At 39.7% G+C, this 25,820-nt stretch overlaps 1 protein-coding gene across 1 annotated transcript in view; it reads right to left on the reverse strand.

Annotated features, from left to right (window-relative positions):
- Positions 1–25,820, reverse strand: part of LOC116814923 (vitellogenin-1-like) — a 59,396-nt gene that overhangs the window by 19,775 nt on the left and 13,801 nt on the right. Inside the window, exons 5-21 of the mRNA XM_075068246.1 lie at positions 24,504–24,755; positions 21,770–21,931; positions 21,073–21,224; positions 17,778–17,928; positions 17,516–17,673; positions 17,252–17,417; positions 16,070–16,195; positions 13,894–14,112; positions 11,689–11,906; positions 11,495–11,592; positions 7,952–8,076; positions 7,752–7,853; positions 7,547–7,666; positions 7,088–7,277; positions 6,910–7,003; positions 6,607–6,792; positions 1,520–1,658 (exon numbers count right to left, since the gene is read on the reverse strand). Of these exons, the coding sequence (XP_074924347.1) occupies positions 1,520–1,658; positions 6,607–6,792; positions 6,910–7,003; positions 7,088–7,277; positions 7,547–7,666; positions 7,752–7,853; positions 7,952–8,076; positions 11,495–11,592; positions 11,689–11,906; positions 13,894–14,112; positions 16,070–16,195; positions 17,252–17,417; positions 17,516–17,673; positions 17,778–17,928; positions 21,073–21,224; positions 21,770–21,931; positions 24,504–24,755 (2,658 nt within the window). The remainder of the gene's footprint in view (positions 1–1,519; positions 1,659–6,606; positions 6,793–6,909; positions 7,004–7,087; positions 7,278–7,546; positions 7,667–7,751; positions 7,854–7,951; positions 8,077–11,494; positions 11,593–11,688; positions 11,907–13,893; positions 14,113–16,069; positions 16,196–17,251; positions 17,418–17,515; positions 17,674–17,777; positions 17,929–21,072; positions 21,225–21,769; positions 21,932–24,503; positions 24,756–25,820) is intronic.

A 25,820-nucleotide genomic window follows, 5' to 3' on the forward strand; every position in this document is an offset into this window, starting at 1 on the left:
CTGGGGCAGGGGTTGAATGAGAGTGGAGGTGTAGGGCCATGGGGAAGGGAGCTGCAGGGCTACATGGTGATGGGGGAGGGGGTGCAGCGCTACATAGGGACATAGGGTGTCTGAGTGGGGGCATAGAGACACATGGGGATGAGGCGGGGGTGCAGGGCCACATGGAGGTGGGGAGAGTAGATGTCTGAGTGCAGTTGGGGAGACACATGTGGACAGAGGGTGCAAGGACACATGGGGATGTGGGGAGTGGGTGTCTTAAGTGGTGGTTCAGGGACACATGTGCCTGATTGAATGGAGGAGGCCAGCCAGGATCTGTATGGGGGAAGCTCCCTAACAGTCCCTCTCTCTGCCCCCCGTTCAATACTTTTCCTACCCATACCCAACAACCCTCCAAGTTCACACCCAGGCTTCTTCTCAGCAATTATTTCCCTCTCACTCAGATCCTCTGTTACCTCTGACTCCCCCCAGCCTTTGCTCTGCTTCTGGAGGGTGTGGGAAATACGGTTCTGTATTGTAGTTTAAACTAATTATTACTCAGAGTTCTGTATGAATATGCATAGTAAGTAATCTATTTGTCAAAAAACATTTTCTGAATCTTTTTTTTGTCTGTTACACACAAACTTGCCGATAGGTACTTTGAAATAAATGACCAAAAATATTTGAAACTGGTGTGATTATATTGGGTTATTTTGACAAATAAAATATGCAGAATTTTGCAGAATTTGAAAATATTATGTGCAGAATTTTTCATTTTTTGACGCGGAATGCCCCCAGGAGTATTTATAGCAGCCTCCCCATGATTGCCTACAGGCTTTGCCACAGCAAAGCACTATGGCCACTCTCCTTTGGACCCCCATCCCACCCATGAACCAATTGCCAACATACCCCTCTGGCAGAGGCTGTGAGGAGGACAGTACAGTGTTGTGTGTGCCATCCCTTGTTGCTCTTGCATTGGAGGAATTCTCCACAGGGCCATTGTGTCTCCTATACATTACTAGAGCATCACAAAGATGCTGGACTAGGAAGCCGTTACTGAAAACTATGTCTCACAAATGGAATTATATTCAATCACTTGACTTGTCACAAAAACAGACATTCATCCCTGAACCAGAAATGTCCCGTTCCTCAACATCAGATTTCAGGTCTACTTGTTGAATAATCCACCCATCGACGCATGGAACATTTTGTAACCCTCTGTTAATTTACAGGAAGGCTACATGAGAGTTACAATGCATTTAAAGAGTTGTGGGCCTTTCCCATAGGAAATTGCAAAAATTAATTATTCAAGACAATGTTATGGTTTCTAAAAACAATTATGTTAGCCTGACATTGTGGTTAAATTCCAGATTTTTGTTATATCATTACTGTTCGGTTATTTTTGTCCAAAGGTTGTACTTGACTCATTTTGAAAAAAATAACGGGTCAGAAATCATTAATACAAATTCACTTCTGGTTAAAGGAGATAATCTTACACCGATCAAAAAAACAAAAGGAGTGTTCAAAATCCAATATATGTTACCCTTATTTTATCACTCTCGCTTGAACCTGAATCGAAGGACAGCTTCATTATGTCAGGCACTGCCTCAGGTAGAAGAACTGGCGTCATCTTAGTGGCAGCTAAGTCTTCAAGATTTCGTGTAACAGCATATGTCTTAGACCTGCAGAATAAACATGAAGGGGAATGTTGTATCGATAAGCACTTCTGAGGAAAAGATCTGAATTATATCTTGTGGCATGTACTTAGCAACAAACATCCTACCTTGCAAATTACTTCACAGATATTTATAGAAGTCATCCTGCTAGTGGGATTGTCAAGCCCTATAAAGGCTGCAGAGAAATGTAGACCAACATTTTCAAAGTTGGGTGCAAAAATGTAGGCCCCTCTGTTCATACGTAGATTTTCAGAGGTGCTGCACACCTGCCTGCAACAATCTTTGAAAGCAGTGGGCTCTGTGCATGTAAGCATATTGGAAAAATGGGGCTGTGGATGGTGTCTAGTTGTGGATTTAATTGCTTAGCTTTTGGCTCCCATGTTTGGAAATTATGGCCTTCTTTCTAATTTTCAAAATTGTACATAGCCTAGAAAAGACTAGCACTTGGGATGCTTGTTTCTAAACTGTTACTTCATCCTTTCTTTTTCATAATTAAAAATAATAAACACCAGGGAAAGTACACCATGAAATGTGAATTCTTATGTGACATTCATTAAAAATGTGATTGAAGAGGTGCTGAGAGTCACTTGAATAAGACATCCGCAACTTTCTGCAACTGCATTATTGCTAGAATCATTGCTTTTCCCAGACCAGGAATGGTCAGAACTTCATTTACATAATAATATTCAGTACCGAGGTTCCTAAGCTGTTGTCTGTGGACTGCTGGTGGTGCAAGAGCACTCGGATCTAGTGAGATTCTGTACTGCACCCCTTAAAGCTCAGAATGAGAAGGGGGCTGAGGTGACTTTTAGCCACCATTGTGCCTTCCCAATCCTGGGCTGCCCCATGGCCTGGAGAATCCTCCCCCAGCCAGTTGTGGGGCTTTTAAAGTCCCTTTACACCTCTCCAGCCCTTTTACCTATTGTAAGGGGGCCCACACAGAGATGAGGATCTTACCTCTGGTGCTTGCTCTTTATTTCTAGCTGTTTAATAGCATTACAATACAACTAAAAATACCTTATGTACTCTCCTAATGTTCCTTTGTCATGTTAGAATTGCTGTAGCTACCACAGGGTTGTTATGGGATTGTGAATGAACGGAGGTGGCCTGCCTGACCGCGAACGGGGAGATGGCCTATGAGATGATCTCTATTATAATGAGGTCCACACTGTGTGAAAGTCTTCCCTATTTGAAAGGTGAATTAGTATTCATTTGATGGTGCTCTCTTCCTCTTGAAGACTCTTGCCATGCTGCGTGCACTGTAAAGCATACAATTGCACTTCATGTGGAACACCTCAATAAAACATGTGTCACCTGGGGGGCTTTGTTTACTCCTTCTACTCTCCCATTTTAGATAAAGACATGACAGCAACGCTCCATGCTGAGCATGAGTAGAACCTTGAAGAATGGAATCTGAAGTGAAATATTCTTCCTAACAAGCCGAGTGGATAAAAGAAAATACAAATCAACATGCATTTCAGATGGATCATCTGGATAAGGGAGAAAAAGAAAAAAGCAAATGGCTTTTATTTCAGTCCCATTCAATAATTTAAATGACCACCGAACAGCAGGCTGGGTCTCCAGGCACAAAGCTCTCCTATTCCTTTTTTTTGGGGGTATTTTTTTATGCCAATAGTCTACTCCTGCCACCTCATGAAAGCGGAGGATCAATTCCTCCCTGTTGTGCTCAGAGAGCTGACAATGCAGCTGCATCAGAGGTGACACATGTCAGTGTCTGCAGAATCACACAGCACAGTAAAAATAGGTTGCAAAAGCCAGCTCTGGCTCTTTAACAAGAAAAAAACTGTTACAAAGAGGGCCAACAGCTATGGTATAAAAGAATCTGTTCTCTGTGATCCCTACACAAGGGAGAAAATAAAAGGGAGTTTTTCCAATATATGTAATAGTGTATTTCTTGGATAACAGAAGAAGCTGTTCATTTATCTGTGATATAATATTAGCCAAATTCAATGTGTATCTGTGTGTGCGTGTGCGCGCGCACGGGGTGGGGGAGAGATTCTGTTGAACTAGGCCCATTTATGTCAGCAGCGAGTGTTGTCCTAAGTACTAGCATAGAAAAAAGAAAATAAGATCTATATATGAATATGTTTCTTTATTTAAAATAAGACTTTATTCATTTTAAAACACTACCTATAAGAACTTCATAAATGATACGCAAGTAACAACCCTCTGGCCAAATTCTGATCTCATTTGCATGAGTGAAAAGCCAAAGTACCTCTGCTGAAATCCACAGAATTACTCCTGATTAATACCAGGAAAAATTAATTCAGAATCTGGCACAAGAATGTTAAAAAAATAAAGTTTTGAACTGGTATTGAACTTCCCTCCCACATATGCACACCACATCTCCTTAGTAATGTCCTGCACTACACACTGCCCACTTGTGTACTCCTTTCTAGGAGAGTGAAATTATCTCATGTCACATAAAATTGTGCAGTTCTGTCATTAATCTTATTTAGAAAAGGATCCTGTGAAGCAATTTCTGCTAGGCCAACCTACAATTTTTAAAAAACTGGGACACAACACTATGCAAGTGAATGTATATATTTCAATAGCTTGTCTTTATGAATATGAGATACATTTTCAGAGCATGGATTCTCTGGCATCAATCCATACATATACTTTAAGCACAAGGCTCTGATTTTCCCCAAAGCTTATTTACATTTCTTCCTGTAAATGTTATAGGAAAAAATATGTTTTTAAGTAGCCATCTGCTAGCAAGCTGAATATAATATCAATAAATATGCAAAACCCAATAAGTGTGTGGAAAAGGTTTTAAAAATACCTTGGTTTTTATATTGTCTCTCAAATACAGTTTAACTTTGATTGGATTGGATTGAAACGAATGCTTTGTATTTTTCATGTCGTATTATTAATGGGTAGTTGTGATGTGTGTTGAAAAGGGAGTCTGAATCCTAAATTTGCTGTCTTGTCTTGGGGCTTCAGTGTCTTTATCGTCAACACTTTAAATCAATTCTTCAAAAGGCAGTGATTTCTCATCTGGGTTTGTATTTGCTGCTGGAGTCTCACCATTCTCACAGATATGGTATACTAGCCTAGATAATATTGAACCAAATTTTACTCACAGTTACATGCCCATGGAAGTCTGGTCACTCTCAAAGCATAAGTGCCAGGAGACAGTCATGCTAGCTTCCCCATGCAGCCAACTATCTTCTCACTATCTGTAATGTCACTGTAAGCTCTCAGTGCAGGTTGGTTGGACTAGGTGACTTTTTAAGGTCTCTTTGAACCCTATGTTTCTATGATGCCTAGGTAGCTCACTGAGTGTGAAGTCCATAAAGACTGAGTCAAAGTGCCATATTGTAAAAAATAGTTTCATTATGAAGGCTGCTGACAAAGGGCTCTAAATAGCAAACGCCTCCAACTTCTCAGTTTGCCCTTAAGAACCATTCCCTGTGGTTTCTTTAATAGAGGATACAAAGCTAACTAGGTAAATAGTGTCAGAAAATTTCCAAAATATTGATTCCAATAGATTTCTTATAACTTGACAGGAAGAACTGAACTATTCAAAATATTATGCAAAACAATTACACATTAAATTAAGGTTTCCTGCTAATTCTCCATATATTGACTTAATATTTTTCCTTTTACAATTAAGATATTACTTGTCCCAGAAGTACCTTGGTGACATGGGTCAATGTTTTATTCTCTGATCGTTCCCCTTATGTGCATATTGTTTCATTCTGAGTGCATATGACCCCTTTGAAGCTCTTGCACAGATAACTGATGCTCTGTCAATTGTGGAAGAACTCGCCCCTCTGTTTAGGCATCTGGAATGCTTCCTGAGCATGTTCACTGGAACCCCCAAAGTCATTGTGGAGAACCTGGTTATGATCACTCTTGATGGAGTGAAGGATTCACACTTGGAGGAGGGTGTAATACAGAATGTCTCATAAGAGAGTTTGCGACCATAATAGGGAGAGGAGACTTTTAAGGGCGAATAATGATCAGCTTCCATGACTGCTAAACTGAAGAGACCTGCAGAGCTTCCAGGAGCCAGCAGCCATGACTGCTAACTTCAGGTGGGTCAAACACTGAAGTCTTTCATGGCTGCCATATTCCTGGAACAAAAATTTGTTAACATTTCTGGGCACTGTAGATTTCTGTTGTTGCTGGCACTTCTCCTTTGTAATTAATTTTCAGCCTGGCTTTCTGTATCTTTTGTATGTGAACATTTTCCCAAGCTTTGGTCTGCTGCTTTGATTCCTTGGACACTCTCTTTTTTTCCCTCCTTGCCTCTCTTTGTGCTTGTATTTCTATCTGTTTTTGGTTCTTTCCAATCTTTGGCATCTTCCAGAGTTTTTTGCAGTTGCATGAATGGTAGTAAATCACGTTGACCAATCAGGCAAGAAGATTAAATGCCCACCACAGGAAAACCAGATAAAAACACAAGAAATGCTGAATTCTGTACAATGTTAAAACACTGGATGTGTGTGTGTGTGTGTGTGTATATATGTGTGTAGCAATATATTCCAATTATAATCAATGGGGTTTATTCTGCTTAAACCTAACCTTATGGTTTCAAATGCAAACTTTTTAATACATATATATTGTGTAGTTATTTGAGAGAAAAAAATGATGAAATGAATGTTATAAACGATTTGGGCCTAAAAGTGGTTTAAAAGAGAAAAGCAAGTGAAGACCACTGGAGAGAAATGGCATTGATATAAGCATAATTTTGATTCAAGGCATTTACTCTATAATAAATAAGTTATGCCAGACACTGCCAGTCAGCCAAATTATTTGCATGGGGTGATTCCTAAAAAGGACATGCATTTTATTTTCAAAAGATTCCTTTCTGCATTACTACATGGGAAGATAATATAATATCACCAAAAGCATCATAATATGACTGATACAAGCTGATATGAGAAAGTTCAGAAATCCCAGTCATAAAATGGATGCATCTTACCTTAGAGTAATAACATCAGTTTCCTGGCTGCATGGTGGGATTTCCAATTTGAAATTCTTATCCTTAATATTCACAGTAGCTGCAACGTTCACAGGGATATTTACATTCACTTTAGCATGTGCCTCCAGTCCAGCTTGGAACAGGTGTGTATTAGTTCCCATTACAAAGATCACGTCCTTGACCATGCTGAAAAATTAGAACAACATAGTGAAGTTGCACGCATACAGTAAACAGCTGACAGATGCTTACAACTGCCCTATGCATTTGGAAATATGATCATTTTATTTTGTACTAAATGTTTACCTTAGGGTCAGCTTGGATCGCACTTTAATATTGGCATTAAGTAAGTCAGCCAGTCTGAAATCAGAACTTGGAGTTGGTGAAATCTGTGCTTGAACTATTTAAAGAAAGAAAAGAATATGAAACTATGTAAAAAGTACCTTGCAGTCCTGCATACCACTTGATTTTCAATTTGCCTTACCACTTCCTGCAACATTTGTGAAAGAAGCATGATACAAGCTTGTTTCCATTGGAAATCCAATACACATAGGCACAATGCGACGGACTTCGGCAGACAACAAAGCTTTCGACCACTGGGTCCCTACACCACTTTGAAGATGATTTATGAATTTCTTTATTGAGGGAATTTTTTCTTCTGGTCCATACAATGCCTGCAATTATAGAGTTGCTCTGTTTAAACAAGTAGAACTTGAATATCATAGTCCATGTCACAAATTATGCTCCAGGAGAAAATCTGCCAGCAGTGATAATAATTACTGTTGATCAAAGTTTGAACTTATTGTATATGATTAAATCCTTACCGCAAAACATCTCATGAGTGTAAAGTTAAAAAAAAAAGGAAAGTTAGAAAAAAAAAAGAAAAAGAAACAGTATTTTACACCTTTTGATCATGTGTCTAATGGTACCATCAAAGAGCTACCTGCAATAGAGTTTGGATGGAATCTTTATCAAGTGCACCAAAAAGGATTTCTTGTCCAAACATCTTCACGTAGCCTGCTGCAAAAGGTTTGTCACTGGGCTGCGCCTTCCAGTCAGAGAGCTGTGTGACAAAAAGAAGTTTGTTAGACTGTTCCTGGCATTGGTAGGATTAACCCCTTACTACATTTTTTTTTCTATGAACGCACCATTTTCAGAACTTCCCTCACATCAAATGCACTGTCAGAATCACTGTCAGGTAAGTGTCTTTTCGCTAATATCTCCTGCAGTCTTTCAGCTTTCAGTCCCACCTGCATAAAGAAGTAAATCAGAAATGAAAAAAGAAGTGTGGGAGGAATTAAAAAACAGTGATAATAATCAGAGAAAAATTGTGGGAATGCCCATTTACCTCCAAAGGTTCAGCAATGTATCCAATGAAATGGGCCCTGAATTTGGACAATGCTATTGATGGGAATATGCTGCCTACATTATTCAGTGTCAATGAATGGACTGCCATTCCAATCATAAGAGACTCTAAAGAGAAAGGAAAATATACAGTAAAACGCAAGCTCAGTTAGTTTTTAAAACCACAGAGTGCAGACTGTATCAATTTATTAATTGCATAATATGAGCAATACAGCATGATATGAGAGAAGCCAGAAATCCCAGTAATAAAACTGATGGTATAAAACTGTCATAAACAGAATATTCTGCATATTTGAACTATTAATGGACAAAATTACAATTCCCTTGCTCGTTGCATAGCAATTATGCTATTTTTTCAATTGCTTCTGCTATATCATTTACATCCGGTTAGATACTGTAACATCAGCTTATGAGGTGCATTTACAAGACATCATTCACTGTAACTTGACAAAGGGGATCAGGAATTGAAACAGATTTGCCATCCTTTGCTTACAGTTTAGGGAAAGTGATATAGATGTCCTATAAGGACAGATGGTGAGGTGTAGATGTGTCTCCCAAATTACTCTAAGGCAGTTAAATACATCTAGTAATAAATGTTGTAACTCCTTACATGAAGTGGCACTAATTGCTCGGTAATTGTTAACTGTCAAGTAAATAGAAAGCAATGTAATGTATATGTTTTTCCCATTCTCTCAGTTTATCATACACAATGAGGCGGATCTTAGGGCATGGTTAATCTGTACAGAACACGTCAGATGGCCCTGTGCTAAGGTGGTTTAAAACTCTCCCTTGCACTCCCCTGATCTTGGTGCAGCTCTGTCCAGTTTAGTTCCTGTGCTTTATGAAAGTAGCCTCAAGGTGCTTCTAAAAGAAAAATTGGGCTTCAACAACAACAAGAGCAAAACCATATGAGAACCAGGATAGCACAGGGCCCTACAACTCCTTTCCTCCAGCTATGTCCACTCTTCCCTTGTTACACCAGCAGCAGCTAGTGTGAGGCCTGGTCTACACTACACTGTTAAACTGATTTTAACAGCGTTAAATCGATTTAACGCTGCACCCGTCCACACTACACCGCTCTTTATATCGATTTAAAGGGCTCTTTAAATCGATTTCTGTACTCCTACAAAACGAGAGGAGTAATGCTAAAATCGATATTACTATATCAGAATAGTGTTAGTGTGGACGGAAATCAACATTATTGGCCTCATTATTTTACAGTAGCTACCCACAGTGCACTGCTCCAGAAATCGATGCTAGCCTTGGACCATGGACGCACACCACCGAATTAATGTGCCTAGTGTGGACGCGCACAATCGACTTTATAATATCTGTTTTATAAGATCGGTTTAAGCTAATTCGAATTTATCCTGTAGTGTAGACGTAGCCTGAGTGGCTGAAGAACTCCCATGTTAGATCTCTGCCACTGGAGGGCCACTCTTACTTTGGAATTATACTCCACATGCTGGTTAAACTGGCTTTAGGACCAGACTATACCAATAATGTAGCACAAAGTTGAATAAACTTTACTGAGACCCCCATGTTGCTGCAGTCCCATTACGTAACACGGGAATCTAATGGAGAAAGGACTGGAGGCAACAAACTAAGCCATCAGGAGCTTTAATTTCGTATGGTCTGCAATACAGCCAAGAGATGTCATTTTAGTGTGTAACGATCCCACACTGGATCACCCACTAAGGAGTAAATCTGGGGCGTTCAACACCAGAAACCACAGGTCTCCACCAATTGACAGAGGTCCATTAGCTAGTAATATTAGTACTCTATTATCCTTTATATGAACCAGCCACTGATGTAAGACATGCCATTTAGTGTGTTACAGTGCATATTGTCTACTTTCTGGGCCATGAAATCTTGTTGTTAATCCAAACATTGCACCAACTGATACTTGATAAGAATTGCTGCTTGTAAATGATTAGATGATTACACAAAATGTATTAACTTGAAGACAGCATGGACATTTTCCATCAGTGTGTGTCAATAACTCATACAGCTTGAGTAGCAAATATTTTTAGTTTTCTGAGAAAATATTTACCAATATTTACCAATGCAAAATCGTGTTGGCACAGCCATATGATGCACTGTAGCCATTATATCTGGAGAGATGTGGATACATATAAATATATCTGACTAGATGGCATATCTTGAGGAAGACTGAGAGACTGATGGAAAAAAAAAACAGTGCAGACAAAAAGCAATGTTCAAAAATGAAACCCTAAAATATTAATAAATGTGTTTTATTTAAGTCTGTAATAATTTCTAGAGTATCTCCCTGAATGCATTTTAAAAGGTACAAAAGTTCACATAGCACATATTAGTGATTTCATTTCTTCAGACACTCTCTGTCTGCGTCTCCAAAGTAGCAAACGTGTATCGTATATTACTGTGATCACTGTGGTATGTACTATACTTATTTCATTGTAGAGCAGATTAAATGGTTATGTAAAATTCACAAAAGAAAGGCAGCGCAATAACAATCTACCAAGGCGTTGCAATAAAATAATAAAATAAAATAATAATAATAATTAATAACAACAAAATACATCAACATTTGTCACTATAGGTTTAGAATGTTTCAAGGACTTGTTTTTCATTGATTTTTTACAAAAATAGCTTTAAATATCCTGATGAGTTACAAAAGTGATAAAAACAAATCAATACAGAGGGACTGTGTTTATAGATATAATCCCCCTAGTCTGCCAGCTACATATGCCAAATTGTTGGGGCTGTCATGATCATTTGTATGGGGGAACCACTTAAATAATCACCATTATCAAATATAACTTGCATGAAAACAGCTAGATTTTGGTTGAGCAAGCATGTGTCTTCTTATCATGCTCTCTCTCTTTATACAGCTAATGGCCATACACTGCCTATGACATGTGCATGAAACTCCCATTGACAGGACTGGGATATCAACAGGATCCTATGCATGGATCTACTGTATTGTACAGGAGAATTAAGGGTATGACGGTGCAAGAAAAAGCTCTGGACGTAAATCTTAGTTGTTCGTGGGAAAAGGAAATGTTTGTGTCTGAATATTTTCAAACTTGAATGTTTAAAGATGGTCACCTATTTTCAGAAGTGTTGAACATTCACAGCTGCATTTGAATTCAGGGGGAGTTGTGGAGGCTCAGCACTTTTAGAAATCAGATCACTTATATTCAGTTTTGGTCAGTTTTAGTGCTCAACTATAGTTTGAAAACTTGACCTACGTCTGCATTGTTCCTAGCCCATCATGGAAGCTATATTGGGCTGGCTGTGTACAATGTAAAATGCACAGGGATATAAATCTCTTTAAAGGGAAGATCCTTAGATATGACATTATATTCTTCATGATAGAAGAATTTTCAGGTGCAATGTGCAACTGACAAGCAGTTCAGAAATCTATGGGTAGAATTGGGCTTGTATGATTGGCTTGCATGAGTCCCCTCCCACCCTTAACTTATGTATAATTTATTTCAAAGCCTATAGGTGATTAATATAGATGGAGAAATTTGAGCCTTACCTCTAAACATACTAATGCGGAAAACTTTGCTGAATCGATAGCTAGGTCTGTCAAGTTTGGGGCTGAGTATTCTGATAGCCATTCTGCAGGCAGAAGCCCTGAAAGATTCAGTGAATGTACCATGTTAACATCTCCATTGCAGTTTTCAGGAAAGCAAGTTTCTCTTTTAGAGAAATAATATGTAGTGCCCTTACACAACTTGGAGATCTGGAGCTGTACTTCTGCCCAGAGCCCTCAGGGACGTAAAGATGAAAGTTGCCACTTGCATGCTAGGTTCTTTTAGCATAGCATTAGCTAAAGTCATCAAGACAGGAAGACCTGGTTTGGTTTCAAGCAGAACAAAGGCAGCAATCATTCGGACTTCAGGATTAATCTTGTGGTTTAGGAACAACTCCAGGGTAATATCTTGTACCTGAAAAGAGTAAATAGAATTTTAAGTTACTGTATGTTTGAACATTTGCAATTAACTATTCATCTGTTCCCACCCTTTACCACAATTGTAGTACAAGTCTTGTGTTAGAAACAAAATCCATGCTTTATTTTTTCCATTTAATTCTTGCAAGTAATGTGGCAACAAAGTTCATAATTTTAAGTTCAGAAGGGACCATTATGACCATCTAGTCTGACCTCTTTGGGCCAAAGGACCTCATCCAATGCATTTTGCATGAAACCCAGAATTTCTGTTTGAGCTATAGCAATTCTTTTAAAAAGCTAGTCAGTCTTGGCTTAAAGACTTCAAGTGATGAAGAACCTGCCACCTACCTTCTAAGTTGTTCCAATGGTTAGTTACCCTGAACGTGCCTTTTTTTCTAGTCTGAATTTGTCTAGCTTCAACTTCCAGCCATTGGATCTCATAGCTTTTTGTCTACTAGACTGAGCAGCCCTCTACTATAAAAAATCTCTTCCCCACATACATACTTGTAGATTCTCATCCAGCCACCTCAAGTTTACACAACAAATTTAACTGCACATTGTTATATGTGACAAATATTGTCTGATCTGTACAATATTTAGTAGTGTAAGCATCCAGGTTGTGCAGTGCAAGGGCTTGATCCAAAGTCCTTTAATGATCAAGCTCTGACTGACTTGATATTAATTCAATGATGTGGATTAGCAAATGTTAAAATAAAGGTAACTACAAGGATGCAAATGTTTCCAAAATGTACACAACTATTTCAGATTAAGCAATGAAATGAAAGGGCACCTGATAGGACTGATTAGTGCAAATTTGTGTGTAGTAAACCACAAACCTGGGATCACTTTGTTTCTTATACAGTGGAACACCCAGTCATGGGCATTAAAATACTTCAGATTAGGGTTTTTCCAAAAAGTGCATAATAAGTGTAATGAAATAACTGCCTGGGCCACATGAGGAGTGCTGGGCTCAGGGGGAATCACAGCCACAATACCACTTTGAAACACCAAAGCAGCTTTTTCTTTTCCTCTAAAGAAGAAACCACACTCAACCCCTATCTCCCTGCTTAGATATCTCATGCAACCTACCAGCTGTTTCCTTATTTTTCTGCTAAAAACACATTCTGGAGCGGCTTACCCTGGAGCCAATATATGGGATCAAAACAACATATACAAAAATTGGGTATAACAGAAATTCTGATAAAGTCTCAGTGGGATGTTGTGAATTCAGCTGACATAAAGATTAATTAAAACCATATACTTTGTTTTTGTTTAGAAAAAGAAAAGAAAACAACAATATTCCACCCTGAATGATTAAAAAAGAATTCTGAATGTAAGTCAAACTTGAAAACATAAAGTTTCTGGTTTAGAATAAAACTGTTTTCAGATGAGAGGAGCAGTAAAGCCAGAACTGTGGCATAAGAGACTATTTTGTGCTGCCTGATCATAATATAACTCAAAGACAAAAGTCACATTTAATAAATGTTCCATTTATGGTTTAAACACACACAATGTCTATACATTCTTAATTAGGATTCAAATCTGCAATATCTATGAGATATCAATACCTAGCTAAGATATGGCCCTGATTTATGACTAGACGTGACACTTAATCTATAGTTAATAAAAATCTTTGGAAAACCTTGCTTTGTGGGTTCTCTCTCACACCAGTGTTGAAATAACACTAAACATATTTTGATCAGTAACTTATCTCTCATGTATCTTTGGAAAATAAGATTTTAAAATGGAAATGCGGACAACAACAGAATAATGAACGTATCTTTATACTAAGCTATTCCATGCATTCTGAAATACTGCAGATGAATGTGTCATAAGGAATTGGAGGTTCCCACTCATAAATAATGGAATTAATGTAAAGAAAACCACCAGAAGTATGTATAAAATGCCATTCCTGTCTTGCAACAAATAGAAACAACACGGTGAGCTTATAGCACATGCTAAAGAGGGATTCTTTGTTTCCTTACCTTTCGTGGGTCTCTCATGGCCAGGTTTCTCAGGGCCATCACTGCATTACCTTGAACCCTGAGTGGGAGATCAGAAGCATCAGATGCATATCCTGGCATAAACTTCATGATGCGCTTTAGGATGTTTGGATGTCCTACATTCCCAAAGGCCTTCATGGCCAGGACCATTTCTTCCTCCTTGGCCTTGCTGGATGCTTCAGCTGCAAAATCATATAGTGGCTGAAAAAAAAAAAAAAAAAAAAAAGAGGGTTTAAATTGAAATTCTGTTCTGTAGACATACCCTGGGGGGGGGGGGGCGTTGAGTAGTTTTAGTTTGTTCAAATAATTTAATGGAAGTATTTTCAGTTGCATTTAGTGCTCGTGGAAATTGTTGGAATTTTAGCACTGAAGACTGAAGTTGTGAATTTGTTCTTGGAACAAGTACAGCATAGACAGCAGCAATGCACAGTTCCTCACTGATATACCTTAAACACGATGGGTTAGATGTATAAAGGCACAAATGCAGTTAGGACCCAATTCCCATTGACTTTCAATGGGAGTTAGGCACCTGGCATTGGTGCCTTTGAAGAATCTTTCCTTACCTGTTTAAGAACCCCCCTAGATTCAAGAAGACAGACTAGTCTTTGGGCCCATTCTGTCTTTAGTTTCTTTTAAGAGATGATTTATAAAAGTTCCAATCTCTGCCAACTGGAGTGGCAGTTTTTGTAGCATCGACTTCTAGGGAGACCACCAGGCCATTTTATTCTGCTGCTTGTAAAGCAAGCAAATCGTAACATTTTTTAGTCACTGGGCAGGATTTGTACTTGTGGTCTAAACAGCTGTCGCTTTTGAGTGTGTGGCTAGAACTAACTCTTGCCTGGTAGATAACTCTTCTGACTGTACAAACAAGGGCTGAATGAAAAGAGCCAAAATATCATAGAATATTTTCAATACATCAGATAGGCCTAAAGAGAAACTTTTGTTTTTAAGACATCATATTTTTGATCTATTAATCCAGCTCAAAACTTGCACAGGATAATACTAATAGGCAAATCCAAATTTAAAACATTTCCTGTCTGACCCTTTGCTTTGCTTTAAACACTTCCCATCTCCCAACAGCATTTCGGTGGTGGAGAGTCCACTCCGGGGGTCTTCGGTAGCATTTTGGTGACAGGAGTTTCTTCAGTGCCGCAGAAGACCCGGAGCGGACCCCCTTGCTGCCAAAGTGCTGCCAAAGCCCTGGACCACCGCCGAGTATTTCAATCGGGCCCCGCAGGTCATAAAGCCGGCCCTGCTGGTGAGGGACTTTGTGCAAGTCACTTCAGCCCTCTATGCTTCTGTTTGCCCAACTGCAACATGAGGAAAATGATACTTACCACCTTTGCAAAGCACTTTAAGACGTACTGAGGAAAAACGCTGTATAAGAACTGGATATTATTATTGCCAGTGTAGTCTACTGGTTGAAGTACATGACTGGGTGTCAAGATTTCTGGGTTCTATTCCTAGCTCTACAACTGACTCACTGCTTGACTTTAGGCAAGGAATTAAGCTTTGTGTTCCTTAATTTGCACATCTGTTAAATGGTTCTATTTATCAGTACCATAGAAGTATGTCCATAAGCGCCAACTTTCTCCGGCGCTGGTGGGTGCCCACGCCCCCTTTCCCCACCCTTGGCACCACCCCAAGTCCACTCATCCCCACCCCTATTCCAATCCCATCTCCAAAGTCCCTGCCCTAACTCTGTCCCCTCCCTGCCCCTGTTGGATCCCGTCCTCACATCCCCCCCCAGCCCTGCCTCTTCCCCTAGTGTGCTGTGTTCCCCCTCCTCCTCCCTCCCTGCCCCACGAATCAGCTGTTTTGCAGCACAAGCACTGGGGAGGTGAGAAATAGGATGCGGTGGCACGCTCGCGGAGGAGGCGGAGGTGAGCTGGAGAAGTGGGGCAGGCGGGGCCACAAGGAGCTGCCGGTGGGTGCTCAGCACCCACCAATTTTTTTCCATGAGTGCTCCAGCCCTGGAGTACCCACGGAGTCGGTGCCTATGAGTGCGTCATGAAACTTCACTATAAAGTATTTTGAGAGCCTCAGATAAAAGGTACCATGAAAGCGTCCAGAATGATATGCTTTGTCCTTCCAACCTTAATTGTCTCAATTACAATTTTTCCATTAAAAATAAATAAAAGAAATTCAGGCTGTGTACCTGGAGAGCTGATTCAGGGCAGGAGTCTGAAACGGAGCAGTACTTGTGAACCAATGAGCCATAGACTAGATAGGCAATTCTGTGCAGTAAAGTATCTGAGCGTGCATCAGCCTTTTTCAGGATGAGCTAGAGAGAAAATATTTGGACATTACCATCACTAGCAAGAAATAATTTAAGTTTTATTTTGCATTTATGTACGGTTTATATAAATCTGCATGCAGGAAAAGGCAATGCATAGCAACTGATATTCCCTGAAAGGCCGGCTTCTTAGTTGGTCAGTGGCTGTTACTGTATTTCACATAGTGACCACATGGTATCTCTGAGAAACTTCAGATTTGTTGTTTTAATAATATTCCAGATTTTGATTTGGGTATTAATTTCTTGTTGTAATCCAAAGGGTGAAAAATCACCGAAGTAGGGAAGGTGAATTTTACTGAGAACTGAGGGATGCATAGTATTCATAAAACTATGAGTGTTCTTTGTTGCTTTATAATTGCCTGAACTGTAGGGACAAAAAACTAAGAGAGATACTAAATATATCCCAATAATTCAGACTGATGGGACTATTTAGCATGAAAGCATATACTAATATCGGACTTGAACCCATCACTTTCTGCCCCATAGGTGAACATGCTAATAACTGGTCTGTGGTGACATTCATAGAGTGGCAAGGTTTGCTCTTAGAGGCATGGCTCTCATTGAAATTAAGAGGAAATGACTTTATGCTTCTGAGGGCAGAATCTGACCCACAGAATATGTACAAAATTTTATAATGAGCTTGATTCTACTCTCTCTTACACAAGTTCATTCCACACTGGTATTATTCCCTTGACTTCAGCAGAATTACTCTGATTTATACCAGTCTAGCCATTGTGGGGTCCCTGAGTTACAGAGCCAATCTTGATCTAACTATAAAGTTAATTTGGACAAAAGACGTCCAGAAATCACTTTGCAACATTAAAACTACATCACTTAAGAATATTCAGCTGTTTCATTCTGGCTTCATCTATGTCTCTTTGATTGCTTCCGCCCTTCCAACACAGTCAGGAAATAAAGTCTTTTCAACCTCACTGCCAGATATAAAACCTTTGTATTTTCAAGGCCTTTGCAATCTTGCCAAAGGAGTAAATACAATGGATGCTAGAATTGGTGGAGAAAGATTAGAATGTTAAAACATCGTACCACAGCTTCCTCTATCACATCACGGGTTGGTGTACTTAAATGCAGGCCCACAAGCACTGCCTGAGCTGCTTCCAAGTCACTGAGTTCTTGCCTTTCAATTTTATGCCTTAAGAATCTGATTGCACTATGAGTCGAAATGGCAGAAATTATATCCAAAATCAAGCGCCTGCAATAGGAAAGACAGTGATCATTTTCCAGATCTGCATCTGAACACATTAATTTCATGTCTTCAATCATAGTTTTAAGAATTAAAGTTACTATTACCTATATACAGGCCGGCTAGAAAACTGTTTCCAAACTGACTCATAGATATCATCATTTGCTGCCCGGAAAAGCTGTACAAGTTTCAGGAATTTTGATGGAGCATCACTAGGAACCTGCTCGTGTGTGTGCTCTACCAGATACCTCAGGTTTTCCACTATCTGCAAGAAAATTAAAATACACAGCAAGATCAGATATGTTCCCTTTCCCACATGCATCAGCACCAATTTACAGTGAAATATTTACTTTTAGCAGTTAATTTTACCTGACTCTCCAAGTTTTTGATTTTGAATAACTGGCCGGGAAGCTGAAGCCATTCACTGCCAAAATGGTACCGAAGTGATCCACGTTTCCGGAATTCTATTGATGGGACTTCTGGGGAGTGTTTTTCCACATCACTCAGTACCAGCTTCTGCCTGCAATGGAGAAACCCAGTGAACTAACATCATGAGATCCAGCGTGCAAAATTAAGAGAGGTTTTGCTTTTAATATAATTATGTATTTTTACAAAAGTGTTTTGTTATCAAGATGCAAGGTTATTCACAAACATATGCACCGAAAACCAGAGAGAGGGCCTGATCCTGAGAGAACCTGCAACTCCCAATACTCAGAATGTCTCAGGGTCAGATCTAGACTTTACTCCCCTTTAGGATTAAAGAACTGAAATTCCAGGGGAAGGGAAACTGGGTCAGGAGGAGTATGTGTGTTGGGGGTGGGTAGGGTGAGGGGACTTGGTAAATAAGATCAAAGAAAATGTGTGTGTTATATTTACATTTGTGTATTGAAGTTCAGACAAAAATAATGGACTTGATCCTTAATCAGAAATCATCACTGAATTTTGAGCCTGTCTAGAGGTTCCCTGAGAGTTCTTAAACACCTCTGCACTTTCTGGTTTCAAATGGAAGTGAAAAAAGTGAAATACTGCAAGAAATATTACAGTCTCTTCTTAAATTATTACTGATCCAACTGTAAAAAGAAAGTCCTGGGGTTTTCATAAGATGAAATGTTCTCATCAGAGTTCCCCAACCTGATTTCTGAAGCAAAGAGATTCAGATACTTTGGAAATACATCCAAACCTCTGGAAGCTTTTCAAACAGAGCCAAACCATCACCCTTCATCATCAAGAAGTTTTTAATGAAAGGCTGTGTTTGTAAACATTTCTTATCCTTGCCATATCTGTGGCTAAAGGGATGTGTCCTATCCTGCCAATTTCATTTAAAAAGACCATTTAGGACAATATAATACTTGTAGGTATTTGTACTGAACATCTGAGAACATTCCAGTAGATATGATTGTACTGAATAGTCTCTAAAACCTTCATAGAAAATTGGCATTTACCAATCTGGAATCTCTACAGAGATCTTTTGAAACATTCCACACACAGTTTCTATAGGAATTTCATAAGCTCTTTGCAAAAATATTATAGAAATACTCTACAGACAATCCAGTAGGAGCTGAATACAAGGGTCTGTACAATCAATAGAGATTTTTCCTCTCCAGAAAATGTATACTTTATCACTGGAAGGACATTGGAGTCTGGAAGTATAATGCCAGGTACACGCAGACAGGTTTTCCTCCCCCTTCCAGGACATGCCAAATCTATTACATACCTTCAGCTCTGAAGTATTGGGAAGAAGCATATGTGCATATATGGGAAAATGAATATCAAGGCTTGGCCTACATTTCAAACTTATATCAGCATAGTTATGTCAGCTGGGAATGTGAAGGGGGAAAATAAATCTAGTGACGCGGCTATTCCAACAAATCCCCCAATGTGGATGCATCTTGCCAGCAGACACACTCTTCATTGGCATTAGCTAGTGCTGTTCAGGGAGATGGTGTTACTACACAGGGAGAATACCTCCATCTGTCAGCATACGGTGAATCTACACTGGGGACTAGGCTGGCATAGGCTTTGTAATGTAGCCATGACCTAAGGGTGGGGTTAAAAGGTAAAATAATAGTAAAACTCCCCTAATTTCAATGGGAGCAGTATTAGGCCAGCGGTGAACAGTTTTCAAAATCTGTACTAAAGTGTATTAAATTTCTTGATATTTTACTTCAGACTCATATGAAAAATGTATTTAAAGTAGCTTTAGTTATCTGACAAATGCTTCCTGGAGACCCAGGCTGCATGCCCTCCTCTTACTACCCCTTATGTGGTTGGCCAAGTCTGCTGGACAGTCCATGGAGTATAGGAGCAGGGAGCAGAGCAAAGCTACTGCTGAGTCTCTTTTCCACTCTTTTGGGAGCATCAAGCAGCCCTTGAGGAACAGGAGGGAAGCAGTCTGTGCTCTCCTGAAAAGAGAGGGCCAGGTCCTAAGGAGGTGGAAACCAGTCCATTGGCTCCAAGAGGGGTCTGCTAACTTACAACAGCCTGGGATCTGGCATCTGGTCTGCAATTGTGCCTGACCCTTTCCTGGGCTGCATCAAACACCTTCCATCATCACCACCCAAATGTGTATCCACATCTGATCCTTAGAGTGTAAAAGTTCTTTAAAATACCTTATCCTACCCCTGCTTGTTCACTGTTTAACCAAGTGATGCCCACTTATGCTCCTTTTGGCTAATTAATTGGCCTCCACTCCTTTATTTATTTTTGTTACTGTTCTCTGAATTCCTAATTTGTTCTAATCTTTCTGGTATTGCAGTGCATAGACCCATAGGCTACAGTGGAGGGACCAGTTCCTCAATGAATTTTATGGAGCAATGCCAGTTGACATAAGCTAGGCTCTGGCTTGAGGTGAAATATATCTAAGTGATAAAAAGAACTCCCTCTCTTCCCTACTCTGTGACATGATTCCTCTGTATATAAAGCCCATAACTAGAGTTGGTCAAAATAATTTGTTTCTGTGGAAAATTTTGTGGAAAATAAAAAAAAAATATTCATAAAGAAAACATGAATGTTTTTGGATTTCAGCTGAAAAGTGGAAGGTTTAAATTTTCAGCCAAATATTTTGAGGTCTTGGCCACAAAGTTTTTGACATAAATTCAAAATTTTCCAGACAGCAAACACTTTTAGTGTAGCATTTCAGTGGTTAAAACCCCAGTTACCCATCAAAAGCAGTTGTGATGGAAAATTTTCATCTAGCCATATCCATAACTGCATTGGCAACATGGCAAATTTAAAACTGCTGTGAATATCCACATGGGTCTCTGTCAGTGACGTGGTTTTCCAGGGATCTTCCTTTTAATGAGTAACTGTGTGTCAGAGTATTTGACTACAAATAAATTCATTTGCATTTTTTCAGATCAAATTGCATTTATCTTGGCTTTTAAGGCATAAATCAAATATCTGAGACAAATAAACTCATCAAATACTACCAACTTTAGCTAGCAAAATATGGATAATGATGCACATGTTTCAGATTTATGACCAACGGTGAAGGTTTGTTTTTTTATTATCTGGTTGAGGCTTTATAAAATGTAATATTGCCAGCAACAAGTGGTAGGTATAGAGGTCTCATGTCAGTTAGGGAATTTTACTAGATTACTTAAATGCCGAATTAGTGAATTAGAGGGTTATGTAATTTTGGATCAGCTATGCAGATGTACAGTACCTTGCTTCTACTATAATATCCCCTCCAGTGACCTCATGGAATGGTGTGAACTGATGGACTTCTTGGACATCAACTTGCACAATTAAAGCCTCCTCACTGGAAGATTTGATTTTGTAATTGTAAGTAGTGGCTGCCCGGGAATACTTGTTTTTCTTTAGAATGAAAAAGTGACAAATAGAAAGTTATTTAATTTAAATTCCATGAATAGAATTCATAGATAGTAGGCTCAGAAAATACCACTTATACCATCCAGTGTGACCCATTTGTTTGCAAGGTTACTCACTATACTGTTCCCATTAATGTCTCATGGGAACTCTGCTTGCATATATCCATAATGAAGTTCAATCCCATTGCTCATACTGCTAAGAATTTTAAAAGCATAAACTTTTCTTTCCTTAAATTCAAGCAACTGATCATTCTTTTGAGAGGGTAGAATTTTGTTCTGAACAGAGACAGCATGAGACATATGTACCCCTATTCTGAGGGCATAATGTGATACAGAGGCTTTGCAATGGCCAATACACATGAATACCATGCAGAAAGAAAACATAGATAATTAGATATAACAAGCCTGATTTGCCTTCCACTTAAAGTGGTATAAATCAGGAGCCAATGTAATTAAATGGGTGCAAAACCAATGTGTGCGAGACAAGAATCAGCCCCACAATGTGTTTAAATATAAATCCATCTTACTTACTTCTCTGCAGGCTGGGCATTGGCAAGTATATGCAGCACCAGTAAACATCTGAGCTCTCTCATCACAGCTATTTAGGTCCTTGGATTTTGTCACATAGATTTGCTTTGCTTTCCTATTTTCTTGAAACACATAGGTTGTATTGCAAACACCATCGATCCCAGCCTGCCAAAAATTAGAACCAATCAGCTCTCAGAGAATGCTTCTCTTGATGCAGAATTGCTGGATGCCTAACATGGAGCTCTATTGTGCTCTCACCATATTTAAAAAACATACATATACTGTCAAAGGGCCAAAGCACTGACAAAATTGAAAGCACAGATATTGAAAGCACAGACAAAATTCCCACTGACTTCAGTGGGATAAAATTTTGACTCAGTGAGAGATTTGTATCAATTTCCAGTTAGGGACTATGGAATAGGAGATATCATTTGGAAAAATTAATAAATATGTGCTGAAATAATTTGATCAGTCAGACTTACACTTCAAAAGCAAGAGCTTTTTGAGTTGCGACTGATACTTTGCCCTTAAAAATCCCATTATACCTAATCTCCAGCTCATACATTCCTCTATTAGAGGCTTCAGAACAGCAGATAATCTGACACACAATGTGAGCAGCAATAATTATACATTAGTTAAGAACAGTGGTGCTTTAACTGGGGATTTTCTTTCATTAGAAGGTTTAACTCAGATGGTTACTTTAAAATTTTATATGTATAAGGTGTATTGGTTCTCTTCAGTCAGTGAACAGGACTTCTACTAATGTTAAAGGGAGATAAGTGAATGTATTTTTGGGGGGAATGGTTCATCTCCTGACTTTTCATTGTTAATGATAGCGTACAATCAGGGCCGGTGTAAGGATGTTTTGCGCCCTAGGCAAAACTTCCACCTTGCGCCCCTCCCGTGCCCCTGACCTGAGATGCCCCCTTGCAGCAGCTCCCGATTCCCCAGCCTCTGCCCTGAGGCATCCCCTCCCAACCCAACTCACCCCTGGTCTGCACACGAGCATGAGCACGTTGTCGCTGCTTCACTTCTCTCGACTCCCAGGCTTGCGGTGCCTAAGCTGATTGGTGCCGCAAGCCTGGGAGGCGGGAGAAGTGAAGCAGCTCACCCCACCCTGCCTCCTCCCTAAGCACGCCATCACCGCTTCACTTCTCCCAGGCTTGCGGCGCTAATCAGCTTAGGCGCTGCAAGCCTGGAAGGAGGGAGAAGTGAAGCAGCAACGGCGTGCTCGGGGAGGAGGCAGGGGAGGGGTGAGCTGGGGTGGGGAGTTCCCCTGCGTGCCGCCCTCCCCCCCTTACTTGCTGCAGGCGGCCCTCCCCGTGCTCCCCTGCCCCAGCTCCCTCCGCCTAAATGCCGGTGGCGAGCGGGGCAGCTGAAGATCTGGTCGCTGCGGTCGCTGACGAAGAAAATGGCGCTCTCCAAATCCCAGTGTCCTAGGCAACCGCCTAGGTGGCCTAAATGGTTGCACCGGCCCTGCGTACAATTACTCCAAGGACTTACTGGTACAGGACCTGATTTTGCAGACCTCAGTTAAAACTCCCATTAATTAAGTGATCTCTTGTAAGTCATTTATCACCTATTCTTCATTCCTTAAATATCTCAACTCTTATTGACCTCATTGGGAGTTTAGAAGGCACAGGAAACAGAGTCACGCTCTGCAGCTCAGGTTCACCTTCTGTGTTTTGGGACCTATCATGATGCCTATTTTCCTTTCTAAAGTTCTTTGAGATCCTCAGGGAAAGATGTCAAGGTTTACTAATCAGTAAATGACTGAGTAAAATAATGAAAACTCAGAGAAGATTTCAGTAGCTAAACCCATATGTGTAGGTTGGCAACCGGACTATCACATGTAACCAATTCATTTAGAAATAATTAAGATGTGCAACGAGGCATTGCAAAATGCTGCATAAGGATAAGTAAAGCTACAAGGTCTCAATATGGTGCTGCAGGTGGAACACATATTGTGAAAAATATGAGATCCTGAAGCTCATTTCTGAAGCTAATTCTGATCATATCAAGTAAATGAAAGTGGTTTTGGTCTACACTTGCAATAAAAATATTTTGAAAGCACAATAATATCAATGAAATGAAAACCAACCTCATCAATGTAAATATAGTTATGGAAAACTAAATTAATTTCAATCTGTGTGCTGAATTTCAATGTGGGGTTACTTACAATGGTATTAAAACCCATAAAACAGAGGAAATTCCAACAGAACATCAAGTACAGCTGTAAATGCTATTATAATAACACATCATATGTACTATATTCCTTCCCAAATAGGAGCTAAAGGAGATTAAAGTATACATGATTTCTTAGAGACATCAAATTGCTATTATTTCTAGATGAAATGTTAATAATATACTGAGAGCTTAAGCTTATTTTAATGTACTATTCACATTTTTTGTAAACTAACATTATAGCTTTCAGAGTGTTTTCCTTTTTCCTTTTACCACCCAACAAGCCATGTTTTCTTAGTTTCTAACTTTGTTAATGCAGCCCTGAAATCATTTGATCAATTAGATTAAAAATCTATACACTTCTCTGGACCATTAAGGCACAGATCTACCAGTGGTGGTACAGAATAGATGAACAATTTTCCTCTAAGTCTAGATGTAGCTTATTAGTAAATAGACACTTAACACTGAATTCAGATAAATGAGTTAGAAGAACCAGAAGTGTATGCTTATTCAAATTACACCACAGACATAATTTCCAAAGCAAAGTGCTCACCTCCTGCAAGTTATATGTATTCTGTGACTTCTTCAGGGTGAATTCCAGCACATTCAGAAATCCTCGATAAAAATTAAGACCATCATCGGAGAGAGCATCTGGAGCCATAAGATTTCCAACACGGCCATTGCTGTATTCAAATTTGACGGGGTTTCTGAGTAATGCTGAAAAAGCCTGGGTCAGTTTAGATGACCGTGCAAATGGATCTCTAGGCCAGATACCATTATATTCTGCTACTTCAAGTGAATAAATCTGGAGAGAAGGGGAAATAGATTTCCTATTAACATTCTTCCACGAACTTTTTTTCTTAGGATTTTATGAAGCATTATCTCAAGATAAAGCCATGACAGGGACTTGCAGATGTGAAAAGTGGCTGAGTGGGATGTTTCCACTCATACCATCCTTTGGCTCAATTTGCAGATCATCTGTCTGGCCCAAAGGTTGGCCTGTGTGCAGAATTGAGCCAGAGAAGAGACACACTAAGCCCTATTCTACCATCAGAACTGTGGAAGACTTGCAGTAAATTGTGTGGAAAGTCAATGTTGCATGAAGCAGCATTAACTCTTGTGGCACTTGCTATGATCCCCCTAACTGAAGTCACAAAGCACAGCCAAGTGTAGAGCTAATAATGGCATGGCTGCTGAGCTATTCTTAGAGTCACAATTAGTGTGGGGGGGGGGAGGGGCTAGAGAGCAGAGGGGAGGAATTGTCCCTCCCTATATGTTTTACTGGGGAACCTTGGGGTTGAAAGCTCAGATAGCTGCAGCTCTCTCTTCTCCACCTCATATTGTAGCCCTGCTGCAATGCAAAACCCCACCCTCCAACACACTGCCCCATCAGTGTGCTTATGCCCTATATGTTCAATCTCCAGGGCACATTCAGGACTTGGGCTTTCAGTGGAGATTGCCAACATGGGTGAGAGTTATGCTGGTGGTTTTACTATGAAGATACTTGTCTACTGGGAAGGGGTCCGAGACCATTAATTTTGACTTTAAGGTAGATATGAACCAGTGGGCTATAAGTGAAAGGTTAATCTCCTGTGCTGTTCACTTCTCCAGAACCACATGCTTTAAATTTAGCAGCATAAAAATAAACTTCCCTTATAGCTGAAAGGGCACGCCATGCTACATAACCAAAAAGAGACATTTCCTGTTGTCTTTCATAATATCCTATAAGAATATACAACAGCAGGTAGCTACTTCAGTTGGAATGTTCCTGCTCTTTACAGGCACTTATTAGGACACAGCCGCTAGTCTTTCCTATATATAATTTAAATTTGCCAAGTGAAATCTTTTAAAAAGATGATTTTTCTTCCAC

This window comes from Chelonoidis abingdonii, chromosome 7, assembly GCF_003597395.2.
Source record: "Chelonoidis abingdonii isolate Lonesome George chromosome 7, CheloAbing_2.0, whole genome shotgun sequence".
Classification (NCBI taxonomy): domain Eukaryota; kingdom Metazoa; phylum Chordata; order Testudines; family Testudinidae; genus Chelonoidis; species Chelonoidis abingdonii.